This window comes from Scomber japonicus, chromosome 16 (genome assembly GCF_027409825.1).
Source record: "Scomber japonicus isolate fScoJap1 chromosome 16, fScoJap1.pri, whole genome shotgun sequence".
In the NCBI taxonomy this organism is placed as follows: Eukaryota; Metazoa; Chordata; class Actinopteri; order Scombriformes; family Scombridae; genus Scomber; species Scomber japonicus.
The window spans coordinates 23293677-23316879 of record NC_070593.1 but is presented as its reverse complement, the minus strand read 5'-3'; the positions used below and the strand labels follow the sequence as shown (position 1 = coordinate 23316879).

General features: G+C 42.1%; 1 protein-coding gene across 1 annotated transcript in view; it reads right to left on the bottom strand.

Annotated features, from left to right (window-relative positions):
• The window catches only part of ralgapa1 (Ral GTPase activating protein catalytic subunit alpha 1), a 66833-nt gene that overhangs the window by 43507 nt on the left and 123 nt on the right, over positions 1–23203 (bottom strand). Inside the window, 21 exon segments of the mRNA XM_053335458.1 lie at positions 4–174; positions 276–461; positions 817–1051; positions 1671–1795; positions 5633–7528; positions 11481–11645; positions 12108–12198; positions 12537–12683; positions 13295–13418; positions 13562–13710; positions 13853–14176; positions 14395–14718; positions 15267–15475; positions 15665–15803; positions 16376–16482; positions 16680–16857; positions 17311–17354; positions 17726–17783; positions 18949–18998; positions 19119–19229; positions 22960–23203. The exon segment at positions 22960–23203 is cut by the window's right edge and continues 123 nt beyond it. Of these exon segments, the coding sequence (XP_053191433.1) occupies positions 4–174; positions 276–461; positions 817–1051; positions 1671–1795; positions 5633–7528; positions 11481–11645; positions 12108–12198; positions 12537–12683; positions 13295–13418; positions 13562–13710; positions 13853–14176; positions 14395–14718; positions 15267–15475; positions 15665–15803; positions 16376–16482; positions 16680–16857; positions 17311–17354; positions 17726–17783; positions 18949–18998; positions 19119–19229; positions 22960–23065 (4939 nt within the window). The 5' untranslated portion in view covers positions 23066–23203.

Here is a 23203-nt window from a genome sequence, read left to right as displayed (position 1 = left end):
TACCTAGGTCATCGGGGGTCTGTAGGACAGAGTTGTGGAGCTTCTGTTCTAGCTGGAGGTGTGTGTGCGAGTGGGAGTGTGTGCGATCGGTGTGCTCTGCTGTCAGCGTGGCAGGGGACGGCGTCTGAGAACGAGAGCCTCCGAGGGAATGCATGGGAGACGCACTCTCAGAACCTACAAATAATAAGTCATACATAAAGAGAAGTAAAGAAGACACTGGAGTAACAACTCCAAATACGTCCATGTTCTTCACAATGATCATATTACACACATACCAGTCACAGTGACAGTGTGGCTAAGGCTGCTGGTCTCTGAGTCAATGTGAAGCGTCGTCAAACTTTCTACTTCGTGTTCTTCACAGGTCACGCCTCCTCCCAGGCTGTCCTGGTCCAGTGAGCTGCCTCGTCCTCCTCCTCCAGATCCAACTCCACCTGCGCCTGCTTCTGAAGTGAAAGTAAAATCTACACCAAAAAAAAACAGTTTTGAACATTAGGAAATATTTTAGGTTAGGATTCCGCATTAGGGCAAATCAGGAGTGCACAAATTTACTTTTTAACTATAGTTTCCTCATAAAGTTTGCAATAATATGTCAAAAACATGATGGGAATTTTGTTTTACAAATTAGAGAGAAATAATAATCCAAATAAGGTGATTTTTCAGCTCTCATCTTAATATACTATATATCTATATCCCATGACAGAAACCTACAGGGGTTGATCTATCATTTAAAATGTACAAAAAGCTACATTTCAAAAATCCTGTAGCATTGTCGCAGTTTGTGTTAAGAGAAAAAAACAACTGGTGTTGGCTCCTTACTATCAAACTTGCAGGTGGAGTATTGAAAGGCGTTAAAGGAGTCCGACTGGCTGTCAGAGCTGATGACATCGGAGCCGCTGGCACTAGCGGGTGACGTCCACTCAGAAGGAACACCCGGATCATCAATAGGCCGAGGGTCATCTGAGGGTCGGGATCCAGGACTCTGTCCAGCCTCCAAGAGCTCCGGCAGGTCCCTGGGAACCTCAAGACTGCCTGGGCTGCTGCCACGACGGCCCTGCGTGTCCAAGGAGGAAACAGGGTCTAAATGTGCTTTCAGTGAGGGCTAAGTTAGATTGTAAATGTACATTTCTGGTAGATGACAGAAGTAAAATCGAGGGGAGATGAGACTAACACAGACATGACTGAGATGAAAGACATTTCCAAACACTAGACAAGACAACATTGATTCAAAAAGGCAGCTAAGTCTGGGTTGAAATAAAGTGATTAAGTGGAGAATTGAAAACGTTTCAAAACAGTAACTAAACGTGGGAAAGTCACAAAAGGTAGGGTTGAATGTGAAAGTTTCCACTGTATCTCCACCTCTGTTGATGTGTGAATGTATGGGAGTGTACGTCAAAATGGCAAAAACGTGTTCTGTCAAAGGCTACTTTTGGGGACAATTGTCAGTCTAAGGACCAGTTAATTGGAGACAGCTTGTGCAATTGAGAACAAAAGCCATGTCTCTAATTAGGAAAAGGCTTTTGGGGTCAGTGGTTAAGGTTAGGGTTAGGAAAAGTAGTGCTGATGGTTAGGGTTAGGGTTAGGGTAAGTCTCCAAAAAATGAATGTAAGTCTGTGTGATGTCCCCAAAAGTGACCATGGTCTGACATGTGTGTGAGTGTGTGTTATACTGACCGCTGTTCCTTTGGCCCTCAGTCTCTCCTGGATGAACTCATCCATGAGGTCAGAAAAGTTTGGGTTGGTGCTTCCTACATCGCTAGAGACTGGACGAGCCTTCTGAACCACCTCCTCTTTGTTGGCTATACATAGACAAACACACATTAAAGACACACACGGAGGCAGATGATAGTCAGTCAAAGATAGAAATAGACACGTTCACACGTTCACACACGTTCACACACACAAACAGATGGACACGCAGACAGGTAAGACGTAGGCAGTGATAGACAGTGATAGATCCATACCCACACAGACAGCTTAAAAGACACAAATCTAATAATAACTTTTAGGAATTTGTGGTATCAAATGTGATTTGCTGGCAAAGTCCATTAAGTAGTATTCTTGGGTTACAAGAAAGATGCTGACTGTATTATTTGACTTCCCGAGAAGGAAGGACTCCTTTACAGCCAACACAACTCTGGTGTCATTATGAGCCGTGGAGTGTTTAAATGACTGTTTAAATGCTGATAGTTAAGTAATCAGACATTATAATACAATGTCACAATATCCACACAACAAACCGGAGTTTCTCTCTCTCTTTAAATTACAAGAGCGGTCCTGATGTGTATGTACTGTAGGCCCTGAAGTAAAAAAGCAAAAAGACTGAGCGTAAAAAAAATATTTAAAAAAGCCACGACACAGCAGGCAAACCCACCAGAAAAGCAATGCGAGAGTTAATTCACACCATGCACAAAGAGCGAGAGAGAGAATGAGAGTGTGTGTCACCTTGTTAGGTCCAAACAGGCAGCATATCAGAGGCTCACATTAGTGCGGTTTTGTTACTATGAGTTATGTTGCTGTTAGATTGGAGGCGACACCAGTGGGCAGTGTGAGTTTATAACCTCTGATTAACAAAGAGTGTCCATTAATCTGCTGCCTAGATTATTAACCAACTAGTCTTTTTGATTCCTGAAACTCAGGCTGGTTTAGTTTGACAGAGACGGGCTACTTCCACAACCGTGATCAATAAAGCTTAAAAAACAAGAATGAAAATCTTGACTTTGCTGCCACCTAGGTGATGGAAAAACAAGACTTGAGACTAGAAACATCCACAAAACAAGACAGGTTATGTTCAAACTGCACTGCCTTACACTCAACACAGTGATCATATGGAGGGAACCGAGGCTGCCAGCAAAGAAACTTACCAAAGTAAAAAAAAGTCCAAATAGTTGGTGACTCTTCTCAAGAATTAAACATACTGTGCATCCATAACTACAATTATATAATTATTCATAGGTCTTCTTCCATGATGCTTGTCATGTATAGTTAGATATTATTACACTGTAATGGTTATTTGCCATAACAGCAACAGGAGTGGCATCTATCAGTGACACAAAGGGTTTACCTAAAGGTTCAATACATAAATGCTGACGTGTAAACTGTATTCTCATTAGACTTACAGCATAAAAAGGCTAGTATTATGGCCTGAGTTAAAGGAGCACTTAAGATATGCTAAGCTATGACGATAGCTCACACTATAATTCACTAACACAGCTTCTGTCCTCTTAAATGGCTTTACAAGCTTGAAAACACATCTATCTAAACTATATTTGTATAAAACAGCAGGTGGTCATACTGAGCCTGATAGCATCCTGTTTGCAGATCTATGAAATAAAAATGTGCATGTAGCATATTTACTAAGCCAATTAGGATGAGCTTACTTAACTACTTGGGCTATTTCTATAAAGAGATACTCTTTTCCCCCCCAAATGATAGATGACTATGATCTATGGACAGCCTTGTCTCCAACTCCAAAAAGCCATACTGCCTACATTTCTGGGGCACATCAGCATATATTCTGAAAACAGCAATATTTTATGGTGTTCCTATGGCTTTGAACATTGATGATGAATCCCTCAAACTCTACAAAGCAGCCGTACAGGCTTTCTTGCTGATCCACTAGGTGCTAATTTGCTCATTTCTGTCCTGTATGAGGAACAGCTCCAAAATAGCTTTAGAAACACTACAAAAGGAGCTTATTACAACTCTGACAGCAGAGCGCAGCAGAGCACATCAGAGAACTTACAGGTGACTTTTAGATTACAAAGCAACTACAAAACTACTGAAAGCTTTGGTCTTTTAAAAAGAAGCACTTCTTTTTCTGTTAAGCCAATCACTTGACCTTAACGGTGACATAGCTTAGTTAAATGTGGTAGTGGGGGTTATTGTAGTTCAGGAAAATAATCAGCTGCTGTGTGGAGGCAGATATAGTACACCGCAGCTCAAGCATCTGTGCCCATGGAAAAAAGGACGTAAGCTTCCATGTCAATTCATTTGCAAGGTCTTAAGACATGGAAGCACGCTTCTCTTTTTACAGGAACAAACCCAATCTTGGTTGAGTAAGCTCATTCTGAGCATAGACTTTTTTTTTTGTTTAGCGCTTTGATCTGTGAAGTTGTGTGGTTAAACTGATAAGAGGGCTCCTGTGTTTATAGAATGGAGGATTATGTGTAACCATCAGCAGCCGCAGAATTTAACTAGTTCAACACAAAGGGGCCAGCCAGCCAGACAACCACACAACCACAGCCTATAATTTATGGTTTTAGTCTGCATGGAGTACCAGATCACTGAGGTTGTTATAAATATAGTTATTAAAATAAAAAAGGGAAGTTAGTGTTAATATTGTTGATCCATATAGATTATTTCAATGGTTAATCTTTTCAGAATAATTCCATCTATACTGTGGCAAATCCCACATATCTGGCACAAACGTAGACAAACCAAAGAAACTTGCAAGCAGCTGGCAAGTGTCATTTGGCACAAGTCAGCAAGAAACTGATGTATCTGAATAAGGTGAACAAAAAAGATGGCTGCGCAACAGTAATTTCACATCAAGACAGATTCAGACGGTATGAATCACTGTGCACCGATCCGGCGGCTAATTTTCAAGACAAGATGATTTAACCTCAATTCTGTAGTCTGCTGCCCCAGAGAATTAAAATGAATAGAAAAGAGTGTATCAATTTGATTCAAATCTGCAGTTAAACAATCATCATGCTTCAATTTATCCTGTGGCAGTGTACAAAGGCAAACAACCATACCAGGATGTTGATTTGAATACGTTTTCCTATCCATTCAAACTCTCTGTATATACCATCATTATAAAGATGGCTCTCACATAAAGGCTTATACTGCTTCCTAGTGGTTTAAGAATGAACTGCAACAATATGTCTAAAATAATTCACATCACTTATTTACCTTGATAAACTTAACTTCATAGCTACACATGTAGATGGAAAACACAAAGCTTTTCAGACAGAAAATGCCACAAATTATTTGGGGACTTTCTATGAGGGTTTTATATGCATAGCCACATCCATGTGTTTTTATCTATGCCTTATTTTATTCTGTTGACTGTTGTTTCCTTCTGTGCAGCTGTAAAGGGGCTGGAGTCCGGGGAGGAGGCGAAGGAGGCGCAAGGTGGCCGCATGCAACATCGAGGAGAGAGAGGAGGAGAAGGAGAAGGAGGAGGAGGTGGTGGTGGTGGAGAAAGAAGGAGAAGAAAATCCCACAGCCCCTTGAGAAGGAAGAGGATAGCATGAAGAGGGAGGGTAGGGGTGGGAGTGGGGAGGGGCTCTGAGGTAGAGGAGAAATTGGGAAGGTGTGGGGGGAGGTGGAGGTGGAGGAGGAGGCAGAGGGAGGGGTCCTCGACAGGCTGGAGGAGGGGCTACGTTCAAGAGGAAACACATCAACAGGGAGTTTGAATTTCAGTCCAGCAGCAAGATGATGAGTTTCAGCCCAAAAACAAAAAAGAAAAAAAAATCATTCCGTCATAACAAACCAGTTAAGAACAGCCAAAAAGGAAAAGAGAGTTGTTGATGTTTGTGTTTTGTGAATATTTGTCTTTTCCGCAGTTTGTTGGTGGACTTTACTGGTGTTGTGCCCTTTGTGAGCGCTTCGTTCGTTGCGATCCTCACCTGGCGTGGTCGTCTTTCGTCCAAAGTAGCCCAGGACGTGGGAGTAGAGGTCTCTTAGCGACGCGTCGCCCATGGCAGCCCTGCCTTGCCGCTGTGGCGACGAGCCTTGGGATGACCCCTGACCCCTAGGCCGGGGCTTGGAGGACAGAGCGTGAACCACAGTCTTATACATGCCACCGAGAAGAGCCCCCTGGTGGTGCCGTGACACGGTGCTGCCCGGCTCCTGGGAGCGTGAGCGGGAGGCCCGAGATCGTAAGGCGGAGCGCCCCAGGCGGCCACGCACCCCTGAGGACACTCCAGAGGACCCTGAACTGCTTGGCGAGGCCTCTGAGTGAGCCTCGGGACCCTGACCGGATCCCGAACAAGATCCATGATGCTGCTGCTTGTCCTTGTCTCCCGCTCCGGTACCGGCCCGGTTCTCCAGGCCTCCGGCACCTGCTGCGCCCCCTGCCCCGCTGTTGTCAGTAACAGTCCCAGAGCCTGCTCTCTCATGCGCCCCTACTCTATGGCCAATACCTGCCACAGAGCCGAACTTACCTGCACCCCCTGCTCCAAGCTTGCCCCCTGACCCCGCCCCAGCTCCAGACCCCTGCCTCTCACCGGCTGAGTGGCTATGAGTGTGGAAGTGACTGAGGCGGCGCAGCCTGGCTTTCCAGTGGGCCTCTTTGCTCTCGAGGGGGTTGTGAAACTGGACAGACTCGGTGGAGGGCCTAAAGCTGACATGGACACCCCCGGAATGAAGCTTCTTGGCATTAATACGGGACATCTTGTGCTTAGCTGGATCAACAATTTGGGGAGTTTGAATTGGTTCAGTGCTAGATTCTGTTACGTTAGCATCCTGTCTGATTAAATGAAACCTATCGCTTGCAGATACTTCTTTAACATCCTTTTTCTCTTCTCCCCGTTCCCTACATATATCAGGCTTTCCCTCCCACCCACCTCCTCTTCCGGTACTTCCCCCCCTTTTCTCCTTCTCCCCGGTGTGTCTCTCTAAACTAGCACTCCCCTTAGCATTGGGTGAAGGCCACTGACACTGCAACTCCAGACACTCGTAGATGCTCCGCTGCTCTGTGTCGTTCTCCTCTATCGAATCAACGCTGCTGTGTCTCACTGATTTACTTACCTGCCTGTCCTCTGTTACAACCTGCCTCTCCTCTTTTACCACCTTTTTTGCCTCTCCTACCTGTCCTGCGTTTTCTACTTGCGTTCTAGCTACCCCGGTGTGCACAGGTACAGGGGAAGGTGCAGCATTGTTTTCTAATGCGTGACCGGGACTATCTCTCTCTCCTGCCTCCTCCTTCCTCTCAGCTCCCTTGTGAGTTAAATAGTCCCGAATAGAGGAGAATAGATCGTCCTCTCCCGCAGCCCCTGTTTCACCCTCCTCTACATCTATTTCTTTTTCAGAGGAAAAGTTGAAGGCGGAATCCCAGTCGCTTACCCAATCGGAACTAGAACCTCGGCTTTGAGAGCCGCTCTGTTGCCAGAACTGGTCACACACACTACCGTCATCTTGTCCATCTGAGGTAGAGGAAACAACACCATTGGAGAAGGTAAAAGGGGTGGGAGAAGAGGAGTGGAGGAGGTGTGGGAGTGGTTGAGCTGTGTGGCTAGAAGCGGCTGTGGAGTGGTGGTGGTGTTGGTGGAGGTGGGGGTTTGGGATTAGACTGGGATCCCTCTGTGGGTCTTCACCTTTGACCCGCTCTGCGATGAAAGGCTCCATGACATCGGAGGCGCTGCTGCTCCTCGCGAGGGAGGAAGGGGCTGGTGGATCCAGGTCGCAAGCCCCCGCCGCCTGGAACACCTCGGAGCAGGAGGCCGGGGGAGCCTCGTCGCTCTGTGAGGAGTGGCGCATCCGAGACGGGCGGGACGTCAGCGTGATCGGTGGGTCATCGAGGTCTGGTGAGTGAAGATGAACGGAGGGGATGTTAAGTGAGAGGTTAATGGGAATACGCACACATGTTAAGTGCACATTTACAAACACACACACACACACACACAAATCTACAAACACATAGTATTTTCTCGAGTATGATCATTGTTTCTGATGTGGCTGGAGTGACAGGATAACCAAATCTGATGTAAGAAAACATGAGATTTTTTTTAAGTAAATAAGACTTGTGGAAAAAGAGACATAGTTGGATGCTAAAATCTAATCTGTGGTCAATGGGTTTAGTTTAGTGGGATACAATTCAAACAGATATGCCACTGGTGTTCATTAAACTGGGATGTGGATCTCCTCAGTCTCATATGAAAAAAAATATTTGAGGTAAAAAAAGAAAAAAGAGAGAAAAGGAGCAGCATTTGTTTAGGTCTTGACTTTTTGAGCATTTTACATTTTAATTCATGCTTTTTATTACATGCAGGCTAGACTACTACAATGCACTTGTTACTAGTCTCTCCGAAAAAAGTCTATAAAGAAATTAGAACGAGAGGGAGCACATCACTCCTGTTTTAGCTGAATTGCACTAGCTTCCTGTTTCTTTTAGTATCGACTTAAGGGTCCCTTTTAATTACCTACAAAGCTCTAAATGGTAAAGCACCCTCATAAATCTCTGAATTTTTAATATGCTATCAACTGCTAAAAACCCCAAGATCCTCTGCAGCTGGTCGTTTGATCGCATCAAAAGAACTCTGCAAACAAAGTGAGGAAGCTGCTTTCATGATTTTTGTACCGAAACTGTGGAACAATCTGCCCTTGTACATCAAACAGGCAACCCTCTGTGGATATTTTACAAAAAACTAACGTAAAACATACCCTTAGCACAAAGCTTTTAGTTACCCAATTTTTTTACTATATTTAATATTTCTTTTAAAATTTCCTTTTTTTTAAATGTCTATGCTGTGGAATTTACTTGCTGTCCTTGTTTTTAATGCTTCAAATGTAACACTTTGTACACACACACACACACACACACACGCATATAAGTAAAAGCACTCAGGCAGAGCATACGATCAAAGTAAAATCGTCGACATCGCCTACTCGACAGAAGGACAACTGTCAAACGAAATGCCATCCCAAAAATAAATGGCATTAAAATAAAATATCACAGAAAACCTCAGTGGTAGGGGGGAGCTCCACAAGAGGGGTATAAAAACAAAGAGGAAATACTGTATGCTTGTAAAAAGGGAGAAAAGAGATGATTAGAGTTAAGTGTGGGGAATATGCATGCGGGCAAGCAGACGAGTAAAAGATGCAGAGAAACAGAATTGGCAGGCGGGAAAATGTGCAAGTTTCAGGCAGACGTGAAAACAACAGAAACAGTTTATATCAAATAGTATGAAAATGAATGTATAACATGTTGTGCTTCAGGAAGAAATTGTTTTTGTAATTTCATAAAATATATCATAAATATATCATAAAGTATACAAAGTACTTTGTTTGTGACTGCTTAAGCAAAACCTCCAGTTAAATCATGTCAACTTGAACAAACTATTCTCCATTTCCACTCTCTAGAACAATAATTTCATCCCTCATTCAACACTTTTAAATACCGTGATGATGGTAGCATACATACACACACACACGCATAACATAAGAAGAACTCCTTATCTAATCCTCATTTCCTCTATTTTTAAAACGACAAACATCTCAAATGGAGAGCAACAATATGCAGTTTTTCATCCACCGTCACGTGCAAAGTATCAGGAAATGCTGATGAGTCATCACACATTTTCATGGGGGAAGATGCACCGTTGATGTTCAAGCATTTCTCACTAATGAGCCTGGACATGGGTCAAAAAAGAGGGATGCCGTATGATTCTAGATGCTACTACATGCAAACTGTTTATGCCAAAGATGTGGAGATAGGAGCTGACTGTAACACAGACGACAGGGATAAAGTTTGTCTGACGGACGTGTAAAGTTTCTAAGCAGACAGCGGGCAGGCAGGCAGACAGGTAGTGCAAAGAGTGTGTACCTGCCAGCTGGTCGGCAAGGGGGGGAAGTAAAGGGTGGTGGTGGTGGAGGAGGACAGGAAGAGGCGGAGCCAGAGCAGGAGCACTCTTAGCACTGCGGATAAAGGCTGAGGACAGCAGAGAGTCCCCCGTAGAACAGCTACGCAGGGCTGAAGAGGTGGGAAGAAGAGATAGACGAGAAATAGAAGAAGGGAAGGGAAGGGGAGGGAGGGAGGGGGGGTGAGGCAGAAGAGTAAAAGCAATCAAGGAGAGAAGGCGAGAGAGAGAGAAAAGGAGGGATGAAGATGGAAAAGTAGTAGGCAAGTGAAAAGAAAGATCAGAAAAGATGAAGGCATCATTAAGAAGTCAAAATGTTAAAAATATAAGTGGATGAGAAGTGTTCAGAGGAAAAGAATGAGTGAGGAAAAATTGGGAAAAAAATGAATTATTCATGAGGGAAGGCAATAAATAGAATGGAGAGGTATTTTGGGAGAGAAAGTCAAGAAATGAGTGAAAACAGGCCGGGCGATAGGACGGTGGAAAAAAGAGGAAGATTGGAGGGCAGACACAGAGGACGGGAGACAGGGGGGAGGTGAAGGAGGAGTGAGACAGGGTTAGCTCTGGAGGAAAGACAGTGAGACAGTGAGAGGCAGGCGGCGGCTTGGCACTCCAGACAGCTCAGATCTCCTCCTTAGGAGCACGATACATAAACTACATATTTAAAGCTAGTCAGGTACACTTCACTTTCATATCATAAGAAAATGATGGTGTCTGCAGACCTGGAAGAATGTTAGTTAGTATGAACTGATCCATTTCTAACAGGGAAAAGACTTTAAAATGAGAAACTTAGCAATGGTCTACAGACACCCTGCCAATTGTTTGATTGGTCTTAACCAATTAACCATGTATAATCACTGAAAACTAGATAAGAATCATATTTATTTAACCCTTACATATTGTTCACTGTTCAGCAGAGAGAGGGTGTATTTTTTTAGGTTGTACACCACTCATTTTTGGAGAAAGAACTCCTACTATCAAACAATATCATGACCTAAGACATGAACATATTACATAGCAATAATCATTTAAATGTATTTTATTGAAACTGAATATGACAATAACTTTATGGAGCTGTGGGGTTTATTGTATAACCATTAGAGCCATCAGTCTTCACTGCTACACAATAAAAAGAAATCCTCATAACTACTATCTTATTAAAACTATTAACTACATGTCAATAGATACAGGTCAAATTTCACCCAGAATAGCCTCAATGGACTAGATTTTTTAGCACCTATACAAAAGTATGACATTATAAAATAAAATAAAAAAATATATATATTTTTTTCTTTTTTGTGCATTTTGGGCCACTTGAGGAAAAGTGATCAAATTTCAGAGTAAAAGACATTTGGGGTGTTTTTAAAGTTGTCAAATGTCAAAACGGGTCAAATTTGATCCGAATATTATGTAAGGGTTAAACTATTATCATAACTAATAAATGGCAAACACAATGTAAAATAAGAAAATACGTGTGTATGTTATATGGAGTGCTATATGACTACTATATAACATTACTATTTCAGTTTTGGCAGTATATCTATTAATAGCTTACAACTTGGTGTGACCGTTATTTTCACACCAATAGTCACGGTTGAAGGCTTCACATAAACAAGACGAAGCTGCAGAGGAGGGATGACAGTAAGCATACACATAACTTCCTGTCAGACAGACAAACAAAGAGGAGAGACAAAGTCAAGTCCAATAAAAGTGACTTGAGAAGAAAGAGGAGCCATCAGGGTGCTAGTTTTTTTCCCTCCTCCTTCGACACTCATCTAAACACACATCTCAGCCAGTTTAAACAGGATATACAGAGTGACATCTCTGGCTAGTCTGGCTACTACTGAATGAATTAGATTAAGGAGGACAAGTCATTTCAAAAAGGAGAGATACTGACCTACAGTCTTCTGGCGGACGATACTCCTGGCCTTTTCGATGCCTGGTGAGCCGGCGGTGGTGGCGCTCCGTTGCCTCATGGCTGCCGCCTGGCCTGGTTGGTCTCTGCTCCAGCCTTTAGAGAAGGAACGATCCACAATCTGCCGCTGGCCCTCCGAACCTATACCTGCATAGTTGAGATAGAAATGCTTGTCAGTACACATACACCTGTTTTTATTAAAGGACATATGCTATTTGCTGACAGCTGCTAACCAGTGTAAAGATGTGACACATCTCTTTTTTGAATGGATTACTTTGCTTTATTTTGTAAATGTTCCAATTGTCTTCATTCTTGTTTTGTTTCAAATGTCTGGATATTTTAACTTTAAACTATCAAATATATATTCATTCTGCTCATCTTTGAGAAGTTGTGTAAATTTGACTTTTTTGCATATTAGATATCAAACTAAGGATTATCATAGTGTGTAAACAGGTTGTAATCCCCCCCCCCGTGTTGCAGCCGGCTCTGTGGGTGATAAACAGTCAAAAACAGCTGGCTGCAGGCTGCAGGCTTTCAGATCCCCTGTTAGGAAGTTCTGCATCTCTTTTAAAGGGGCAGGAAAGGTCTCTAATGACTCTAATGACTAACCTTTTCCTTTATGCTTCTTCTGTTTTTGTTCACTGAGTTTGTCCAGAGGCAGCTCGTTCAGATCAACACTGTACAGGTTCCTGGCCAACACCTAAGACACAAAGAAATACACAGTGTGTTAACACTTACAAAGTTCATGATCTTGTAACTGAAGGCTAAAAGCAGATATTTCATATGCTGAGAGAGAAAGGAAATATGTGTCAGATAGATTTCTGAATGTAATCTAATCACAATATGGCAGAACATGTGAGAAATGGATTTAAAGTGAACACAGAGGCATACAAACAGGAGATGAAGTGCTGTTTCTTTCATTTAAGTCATCCTCTTTTTCACTTCATGACCTTTTCATGTGCAGATGTACTCAGGTGACTTGTTCTACATAACATTTGTTAATACAACACCTGTTCAAAGAAAAGTAACTTCCGATACCTTGGTGAGGGTCTCCATGGTTAGCGACCACTCCGTCACCAGCTCCTCCCAGCAGGTGAGGGAGGAGAGGACGGAGAGGAGGTCGTCCCACAGTTCTCTGCTGATGTAGACGTTCAGGTTCCCCTTAATCCAGGCTACTATCAGTGTCTTTGCAAAGAGAGTGAGTGAGAGTGAGTGTGTGATGAAATAAGAAAGAAATGCCATGCCAGAAAAGCACATTCCAGATCTGTACTCATAACAACAAAACACAAGTCAGCTGGGTCACACCCATCTATCAGATGCTACTTTAAGATTTTGGTATACAGCATGTTGTTAAATGTTTTTATGACTGTAGGACAACACATGCTCTTTACAATTAAACAACATTATTGTGTAAGCAGAGCCGCTACTTATTATTTAGAGTGCTATTGACTGTTTTACCATCACTGTCTTCTCAATAGAAGATATGAAGACAGTACAGTTTGAAGGTAGATTAATTTGGGAGCCAGAAACAAAGTTTGTACTCAAATAAATTGCTCTTTAATTAGATAAGAATATCATTATAAATGTATCATTTGCCTGTAGTCAGTCTACAATGATATAATGTGCTTTGGTATATTGTTTTAGGTAACAATAACTTAAGTATTTAGAGCCAAAGTCATTCTTGTTGACAATTCCATTACCACTCACACGACACAAATAACACTGGAATACTGTATAAAACTAATTTAGCAATTTCATAGAATACACCTCCAGCTAGTGTCTAGTAATGATAGTACCTGAAAGATAGGTCCAGCCAATCTGCCTGACAGTGTGTTGTTCTTCTTGCCCGGGGGCATGATGGATGGAGGTCTTTTCATCACAGACTCTGTCACCCTCAGCAGAACCAGTAAGATCTGCTCCCTACAAACCACCAAAACAACAAGCAGATATGAGGAGAGCTTTAACGACATGACACAACTGAAATATATTCAAATAGATGGGCTTTTGTTGTTTCATTGTGCTCCCCCAGTCCAAGAAGTGTGACCTATTGCTCTTGTTTTTACCATGTTTTCTGGTCCATTGTCTCATGCATGACGAGGCTGCGGTAGATGTTTAAGACTCTCTTGCACATGTCAACGTGCTCCTCTAAAAGGATCTTGATGTCGTTGGCCGGCTCCAGGAGGAAAACGTTAGAGGAGTGGGTGATAAAGACCTGAAGAAGAAGACAAGTAGTTTAGATGTAAAATGGGTCCAGCATCTCTTTCTAAAAGCACAATCCTACAAGATGAAGGAGGAACAGAAACAAGAAGTCTGCCACAATAATACATTTCTGTTTGTGCGTGTCCGACTCATACCTGTAGTGTAGTCTGAACTCCTGCATGAACACTGTTTGTTCCCTGAGAGGAAAATAAACACACGGTTTAGACCTGTTCACTCGATCCACCTGTACTTTGAAGTATAGCAGATGATTATATGTCTGATTTCAGATGACTCCTCACCTCATCGTCCTTGTCTCCGAGCCGAGAGCCTGTATCCATACTGCTGGCAGTGGCTATGGGGTAGGGTCCCTCCTCTGGCTCCTTCATAAACACTGGCTTGTCCTCCATGGAGATCCACTCTTGGTAAACACGGACCACTTTTCGCATTGCTGCAGCTTCGCACATTGGAAGGAGGAAGGCCTATGATGGTAGAAACAGTTATATATGAGTGTTACCGTGATATTTCTTACGTTATCTATATCTACTTGCATTAGAAAAATGCTATGTAGACATAATTCATATATTATTGGTGCATGCTTTGTAATTTATATTTTTATTACTGTTGACTAATATGTGTCAGTTCCAGTCCAGTTCCAGTGTCAGTACTATTTACTAAAAAAATAAAATCAGTTCTTCACCTGTCTAAAGATCTCAGTGATGAAGTTGACGTTGGTTCTGGAGCAGGTAAGGACTCTCCTGACCACCTCCATGTCCGTTAGCTGCTCTTCATCCATGGAGCAGAGTGAGGAGGAGCTGGGCTCTCTCTCTGTCAACGTAGACGTGTTGGAGTGACTCTGTTCAGGTTCACCCCCAGTCCCCGGACCCCCGCAGATCCCCATGCTGCCTCCTCCTGGTCCTAATGAGCTCCCGCTACTTTCCAGGTGGTTGTCAGATCGGATGCCTCCTACAATGCTGTCTTCTGAGCTGCCTGCAGAGCGAGCGGCCAGTCCGGCTGCTGCTCGCTGGAGGTGAATGGGTGAGATATACAGTGAGGTAAGAAAGTAAGTACAAGACAGAGATTAAAAGACTTAAAAGAAGGGCTCACAACCTTTCTGTTTTAAAACAATAACCCCAACAGTGAAAGAGTTTTTTTTTTCTTGCTGTAATCGTTCCTGCTGTTCATACTCACTATTAAAAGATCAAATGTGTCTTCAAATGTGCTTTCAGTGTAAGTGATGGATGCCAAAACATGAAAAACCTGTTTCAATGTTCATTTGGGCACCTGATTGTCTTAAGACTGCCATGAAAAATTGTTAACCCGTTCTTTAAGTAACATTAAGTGTTCATGTCATTTATGAACTAAGCTAGTGTTACTGAACGTTTTTATATTATTTAATATAATTGAATCCAACATCTCACCAACTTCTTTACATTTACTGTTCTAACCACCTGATGTTTAGTAGGTTAAACAGGAGCTCACATTTGTCCACTTCAGTGACGTTAACATAAAAAAGTAACTCAAACCACTATTACACTATATGTCTATTACCACAATATGTGTGTGTGTTACCTGTATGTTCTTGGGGACGTTCTCTCCCTCTGTTCCTGGGATGTGCGTGTGCGTGTTGGGTCGTGGCTCCAGCCAGAAAGAAACCAGCCAGCGGATGAAGATGACTCGAGCCTGAAGGAAACTCTCCTTGGTGCAGTAGATGGTTTCGCCACCGTCCTGCTCCCTGCGCACCACGCTGTAGTAGGGCTTTGACCGCATCGGAGGCACATCTGCAAGGACAGACGATGATCTTTATAATATTCCTGTTATGTCAATGTATTCCAGTGAGTTTCTGGGTGGACAGCGGTGCTATTAAAGTACTTCAACATGCTTTAAAATCATCTTTTGTGCTATTAAAAGTTAAGTGTTGCAATTTAAAAAAGCTCACAGGTAGCTCTTAATGACTTCATTGTACTGACCCAGGATGGGGCTGTAGAGGCTGGTTTCCATGGCAAAGTTGGGAAAGATGAGAGAAAGGTAAAACTTCCTGAAGTGACCAAACAGGAAGCTGAAACCGCGCTCATGGTTGTCTTTACAACGCCACTCCAGAGACTTGGCCTGGCGGATGCACACACACACACACACACACACACACACACGCACGCACGCACGCACGCACGCACGCACGCACGCACGCACGCACGCACGCACGCACGCACGCACGCACGCACGCACGCACGCACGCACACACACGCACGCACGCACGCACGCACGCACACACACACGCACACACACAAAGACAAACAAGCTCATGTTATGAAGAGGGCATTACGCACGCAAAATAGGGCAGAGTGGAGAAGAGCTCCATTGTTTTAAAGGGAGAATGTGCCACTGTGTGTGTGTGTGTGTGCGTGTAAACATGCATGAGTGTGATAGCAGCAAGAGGAGGAAATACTAGCGCTGTGTCAATAAGGGATGATACTTGTATAAAGGGTTAGTTTGTGATGCTAGTCAGGGATTAAATGAATAATTAATCTAGCACCATATTTGTGTTTGATCATGTCAGCAGCTGATAGAACACCTGCTTTCTCCCACATGTTTAATCGTTAGTAAAGCGTCAGAGCATTCTTATTGTGCAATTATGCTGTGTTAGCTTTGTTAGTAAGAAATAATCAGAATACCTGGTTTACCATGTATTTCAGTAGCGCTTCTAGAAAATAAGCAGTGAGGTCTTCCTGGTTCTTGTCACCTGACTGGGGAGGAACCAGTGGAGTGATCTCTTCTGGGGTCACTTGAGCTGCAGGGGGGAGCAGAGAGACATTACATTGGATATAGTAAAATATGCTGCTACATTTCTAGTCTCTGTAGATTGTGTGAAAAATGTATGAGATTAAAAATCATGTGCATTATCTCAAATACTGGCTCACTTCCTTAATAAAAGCTCCTGTATCATTCTACCTCCGCTGTGTTTATGTGTGTATTTGTTCTACTAACTCTCTGTTAAGCTCAGTGACGGATTGATCAGTGTGTCCAAGGTGCGTGGGGTCCCGTGGCAGAGTGGAGCCGGGAAGCCGGGAATCAAACAGGCAAACATGCAGAGCTGCTCGCGCTCTGCGTTGGTCTGTAGCGCCTGCATCCACAGCAGGAACAAGCGCACACCTTCACGGCGGATCTACAGCGCGAGGGGTGAAGAGAATCCAAGTTAGTATACATATCACTTGAAGTATTTGTGGGGAGTAGTTAAGTTAAGTTTAAATAAGTTCAGTCATTTTAAAATGTATGTACACATAAAAAATAAATAAAGCAAATAATCATATGTCCTTTTGTTTTTGTTCTTTATCACCCTTAGAAACAGTAACAAACTAAAAAAAGGCAGTTTCTACCCAACAAGGTGTAGACTGAAGCATTAGCTTATAACACTAACCCTTTTTACATTCATTTTTTGAATAGATCCCTACATTTATACACAACACATTTGTAATGATACATACATAATGCACATATAATAATACACTGAAAATACACAAACATACATATACATATTTCCATATATATATATATTCATGGGAGTGCTGCATATTTTTTATTCTTGGAGAACAGACCCTCTGGTCAGAGTAGTGAGTACCTTTAGAGAGTTCCCAGTGTGCAACAGTTTCTTGAGGATCAGCCCTGAGAAAGAAAGACATGTCAGCCCAATCATTTTAAACTACAGTGCTCAGTAAATATAATGCAACTTAGTCAGTTCTATATATATCATTGTGCAGATTTGACATTATTTTGTATTTGGGGAAATACTGAGATATCTAACTGCACTAAATGCTTCTTAACAAAAATGGAAACATGTTGTTGGAATTCTTCATCAACATCATCATGCCAAACATTCTTCAGTATTTGTAAAGTTTCCAAGCTGTTTTGAAATTACTAGAACTTATCTATCATGTGAGCGGCCAAAAACTGGTTCAGCTTGATTCAGCGACACTCGGACAATCTGATCATACATGTCTTTAAGAGGTTGAGTGTGGGGATTGGGTGAATATTACCGATGCTGTGGAACTGCCATCGCCTCTGAATTCTCTCTGGTAGGAGCTGGAGGATTTTCTAAAGAGGAAGTAGAAGAAAAAAGACAGATATGAAGAAAACAATTTTTTTATATATTTGGCTTCCCAACTCAGGCTAGACAATATGGCCTAAAATCTACTGTAAATCATCATATCTATTGTAATAACACTTAATTTGATGGTTACATTTGAGATATTACCTCACAAGTCTTGAATATCTTGACATGAACATTAAAGAATCTGGTTTTTGGACTGGGATGTAAATGTAAGCTGATGACGTAGCTGTTCTGAATTTAACCATATTGGATTCAGACAATTTAATGGTGGACAAAAAGCAATATGAGTACATTTAACTTAGTGAGAGATTCATAATATCAGTCATTCTATTAATTCAGGTTGTCGTGGAATCCAAACTTCAACTCACACCTAACATGGAAAAGTTATTTTTAGCGCAGTCTTTTACCAAAGTGCTCACTGGACTTGTGTTTTGCCCGGCCCTGAATTTAAAGGAGAGTATGTGGAGCGTGAGGAGGGGGCAAATGGAGGTCAGTAACGCAGGCGCACACACACACACACACACACACACACACTCTCTCTCTCTCTCTCTCTGTCTCTGTCTCTTATCCTGGCTACTCTGAAGCACCACCGCCCAGCTCTGAGTGTTGCTAAATGCCTGTGGTCTTGGTCTGAGGTCAATGCCAGTTGGTGTTGTGGTACTGACCAGGACCACCTATGAGAGTTAGAGGCTCGTGGAACTGTAAACACCTCTGTGATTTAGTTTCACAGTTTCAATGTCGGAGCTCCATTTGGTTCCAGGTCCAGAGAGCAAAATACCACAAGTGAAACTTCCATTTCTACTCACAGATTCCACCGAATTTGTTTCCTCATAAATGACGTCTCTTTCCTAAATAATCTATATGAATTTACACTTCCTCTATAACTTTGTAGAAGTAAAGGTTGTTCCCCTTCCTGCTGTGTGTGCTCCCTTTGTTTCCTAGTAATGAGAGAGATGATGCAGGTGGAAAAACACCTAACATTTTACTAAACAAGACTTCATGAGAAATAATGAGAGCATGTGCTAAAACAAGGTTTTTTTAGAGGTGGTGTGCTGCTAATACATGTTAATGAATTATAATCAATGTGCAGGTGAGATGGAGATGCTTAAGTCACACTCTTTTCCATTTTGAGCAGTAATATTTTATTACCTCAAAGATGAAGAGGATTGAGTCCAGCTCCTCCCTTTGAGACTTGTGACCTGAAACATAAGACTTGCTTGAAAAACACCACCATGATACGGATCTAACAGTAAGTACTGATTGCTATTAAACAGAGCTGCTACCTGCACTGATAAAGCTGAACCGTAGGTGAAACTTACCTTTTTGCTTGAGGCTGACCTCGATGGTGACAAAGTTCTCGAAGAAGACATAGTAGATGTGAGAGTAGTTCAGGTCGAAGAACTGCTTCAGGTCTGAGGGCTCTGCATTTTCTGCAAAATAAGAGGGGAAATAAAGATGAGAATTGGCTAAAACACACACTCAGGAAGAAGAAGTGAAGTTAAGTGTGCACAAACTAGTCCCTCACATCAAATGTTCATTAAACTTGGAACACTCCCATCACTAATCACACAAAATATCGAATGTGCTTCTTTATTTGACATCCACATATCTCTCCCCTCACTCACACAGGTGTATGCAGTCAGAGAAAAATTGTGATAGTTGATATAGTCTGAAGGATTTCTATTTAGAAGTCTAAGTGCATCTAAAATAATGAGAAAAACTTGTGTTGTAAAGACAGCATATTTCTGACTTTTCAACACAGGAAGTACATTTAAGTAACATAACCTCACCGCAGCATTTGGGTTCTCTAAATACACTCGTTGTCACGTTGAGCTGTGGTAAGGAAAGACTCTGGGTCCTGGCCACAGTTGGAGACGTACTGCTCCGAAAAGATAGGAAGTTTACCTTAATGTGATCTGGTCTGAATCTCTGCCTCAACCCTGCCAGCTGTCATTAGGAAGGAGACGCACTGATTCAGACTGTGAGATAAAACACACGCTCGTACTGAGTGAGAGCGCACCCGCCGCTGTAGACCCGGGTCAAACCAGAGGGAAAATACACAAGTATGTGGGACGGCACAGCTGCACACATGCATGCCAACAGGTACACACACACACACATTTGGAAGAGCCTCTGGCCTCTGTTAATAGACTGTCTCTGACTTTGTTTATATGACGTCGGGAAGCTGAACTCTGCCACACACACACATGCACGCACACACACATACACGCACACACACATACACGCACACGCACACACACACTCTTCATGTTCCATGCCATAGTAGTTGCCCTTGTAAGGTGCTGGTGGCCTCGCTGAGTGCTTTTCTATCTTTTCCTCTGGGCAGTGACATTTCTCACCTCCTGATTGCACTGGCCTTGTCTCAAGCTGATGAACTTTAACAACTTCCCTACAAAAACCAGCAGAAATGCATTTCCTCACTCAACCTACGTGTCCTCTGAGCTGCGTTAAGTTATAGTGTTGCATGTTACATGAGTTCAGACCTCCAGTGTTGACAAGAGCTACATTTACCTCCTCTTCTGTGTACATGCAACAAGGTGTGAACCGCTCACCTCCTGTTTTAGTCAATACGTGCTGTCTCTAAGGTTTTCATAATGTGTTGCTTTCTGATTTAAGCCAGACTAAGACAAAAACCAAAAAAAACCAAACACAATATGTCATCATTGTGGTGGAAGCAGAAAGATGAAGTTTGGTTCTTAATGCTGAGAGAAACCTTTAACCCTGGCATGTGATATAGAGTTAATATCCTGTCATTAACTGGACTGTGCTAAATTGCTTGTACACACAGACTATATCATTTGGAGCAGAGGTTCCCAACCTAAGGTCCAGGGACTCCTAGGGGTCCTTCAGTTGGTCCCAGGGTGGCTTGAGACAAATGAGGATTTTAATGTCACTACTATAAACACGGCCACACAACTGGAACAAAGCTACCAACAGAACTGAAATGTGAATATTTTTAAATCCAGGTTAAAAACATTTCTCTTTTCATGTGCTTATGATTGAGCTCTTTTAAAGCACCTTAAATATTAATTTTTCATTTGCACTGTATGTTTTAAAGCAAATCATTATTTTATGCTGCACTCTCAAATTTTATGCTCTATTTTAGTCTAGCTTTTTGTTTCCCTTCTATTTTTCTGTGCTGTGCTTTCTTTTTTTATTATGATTGGGGTTTCCTGTTTTAAATTGTATGTTTTAATGTTTCCTATTGTTACTGTTTAATGTTTTGTTTTTAGGTAAAGCACATTGAGTTGCCCCTGTGTATGAAATGCCCTATATAAATAAAGCTGCCATGCTTTGCCTATTATTTCAATGAGAGAGTGTAAAATAATGAATATTCTTTTCAAAGGTTTCACACCCTTCACTGTTTATCTACAGTACAGACAGTTATGGAATGACTAAATCTTTATCAGATGGGGATGACTGAGGTGACAATTTATCACAAATTTCATTGAATGCAGCTGATTCAGAGTATGGCTAGATTATAAAAAACATGCAAATAAACAGAATGATGGTTCAGTCATTATCCTAAACACAACAGAAGGGCTGGCAATTTTTCTTTTTTTTCTCTTGGCATCATCGACAGAGACAAACAGGACTTGAGGGCATTTACTTAATAGCCTGATTGCATCAAAAGGATTACAAACAAAGTAAAGCTTCTTGTTGAATCATTCTTTGTGATTCGATATCAACTATTCTCTTCTATTACGAAATTACACAAAAAAAAAAAAAAAAAGCCCATCCCTCTTAGTGCTCAGGCTCCATTTTCAATTATAATGGTTAACATTTTTCAGGAAACTTCTCAGTGTAATGTGTTTTCATGAGAATGATGTTTACATGGGCAACATTATCAACATGGACAAACAGATCTAGCTGTAGGGTATATTTAGCCTGCTTTCTGCTCATACTGGCACTGCTTCAGTTATTCTTTGTCAATGCTATAACTAACGGTGCCCAAGTGCATTTTCTTCAAGAGGTGGTCTGGCACCATGATAGTTAAAATGATGTATTTGGCTATTGTTCAGCCATCTGAGGGGTTAGTTCTCCAACAATGTAACTGCAAGTGTGTGCGTGTGCATTTGTGTCTGTGATTGTTATCAAGGTCTTGCTTTCCCCCATAGAGCACGGGGCACACCCCTTTCGCTCTCTGTCACACACACACACACACACACACACACACACACACACACACACACACACACACACACACACACACACACACACACAAACACACACAGAGTTTAGTAGCTCTTACAATAGAAACAGGAAGGCGAGCTACTGTACTGGACACTGAGAGGAAATACTAGAGGCTGTTTCCCTCTCCGGTCAGTGTGTATGTGTGTGTGTGTGTTTGTGGGTGTGTACATGTGCGAGAACAAGTGTGTGCCAAAGATACACAAAAGACACTCACACTCACCACATATTCACACCAATTACCCTGTCATCCTGCCTGTTCTCCCACACATTAAAAACATTGCAACTGCTGTTATGTTGTAACACATCTTAATGCTTGTTAAAGAAACACTCACACACCATGTCTTTGTCCAGCACTCAGACACACCTCTGGAGAAATCACAACAGCCTGACTAACAGCTTGTAGCATCTCTGTGGCTTCGTTTGAGGCAGTGCACTTATTTTTCACAAGGAAGCACATTTAATACGCCTAATTCTCCTCTATTCAGCGACTTAAAGTCAAATACAATGCATAAATCTGACAATATAAAGGGGCTTACCGCTGAAACATAATATAAAGTCGTCTTTCAACCTTCTTCAACTCGAAAGAGCCAGCATAATTCATTTTTAATACATCACTTATTATCCACTGTATTCCAAAGGCTCATTACTGTCCAACATAGTGATTCTGAGAGATTACGACCAGAAAGCCATAATGTTAACTCTAAAGATTAACGAATGGGATAAATTACAACGTTAACCAAGTAAATGATCCAAAATCTTTATGACTGACAACATATAAGGTGCCGAATGTGTAAGCTGATGCTAAAACATCTTAAATTGTCTTAAAGTTGCTTATACAAAGGCTGCGTCTATATTTACAATGCGAGGAAACTTTAAATGTGGAGATTTTTGTACGGAGTTTGGTATGACATTCCCTGTAGAGGCTAACATGGGTTTATAACTTACCTATGACTATTCTGAGATGTTTGAGCCTCGTCAACACGTCCTTCTTTGGGTCCAACACTTTCTGTGTTGACTTTTTGACGTCCCCATGAGGTTTTTTGGAGAACATTCCCGAGGCAGGAGACACAAGAATGCGATGGTAGACAGCAAAGGATAGGAGCTAGCTGTGAGCGTAGCCACTTCAAACAGCTTCAGCTAGCGTTAATCTTCAAATTATAACTGAAAAACCCGTTGTTCCCGGAGCATT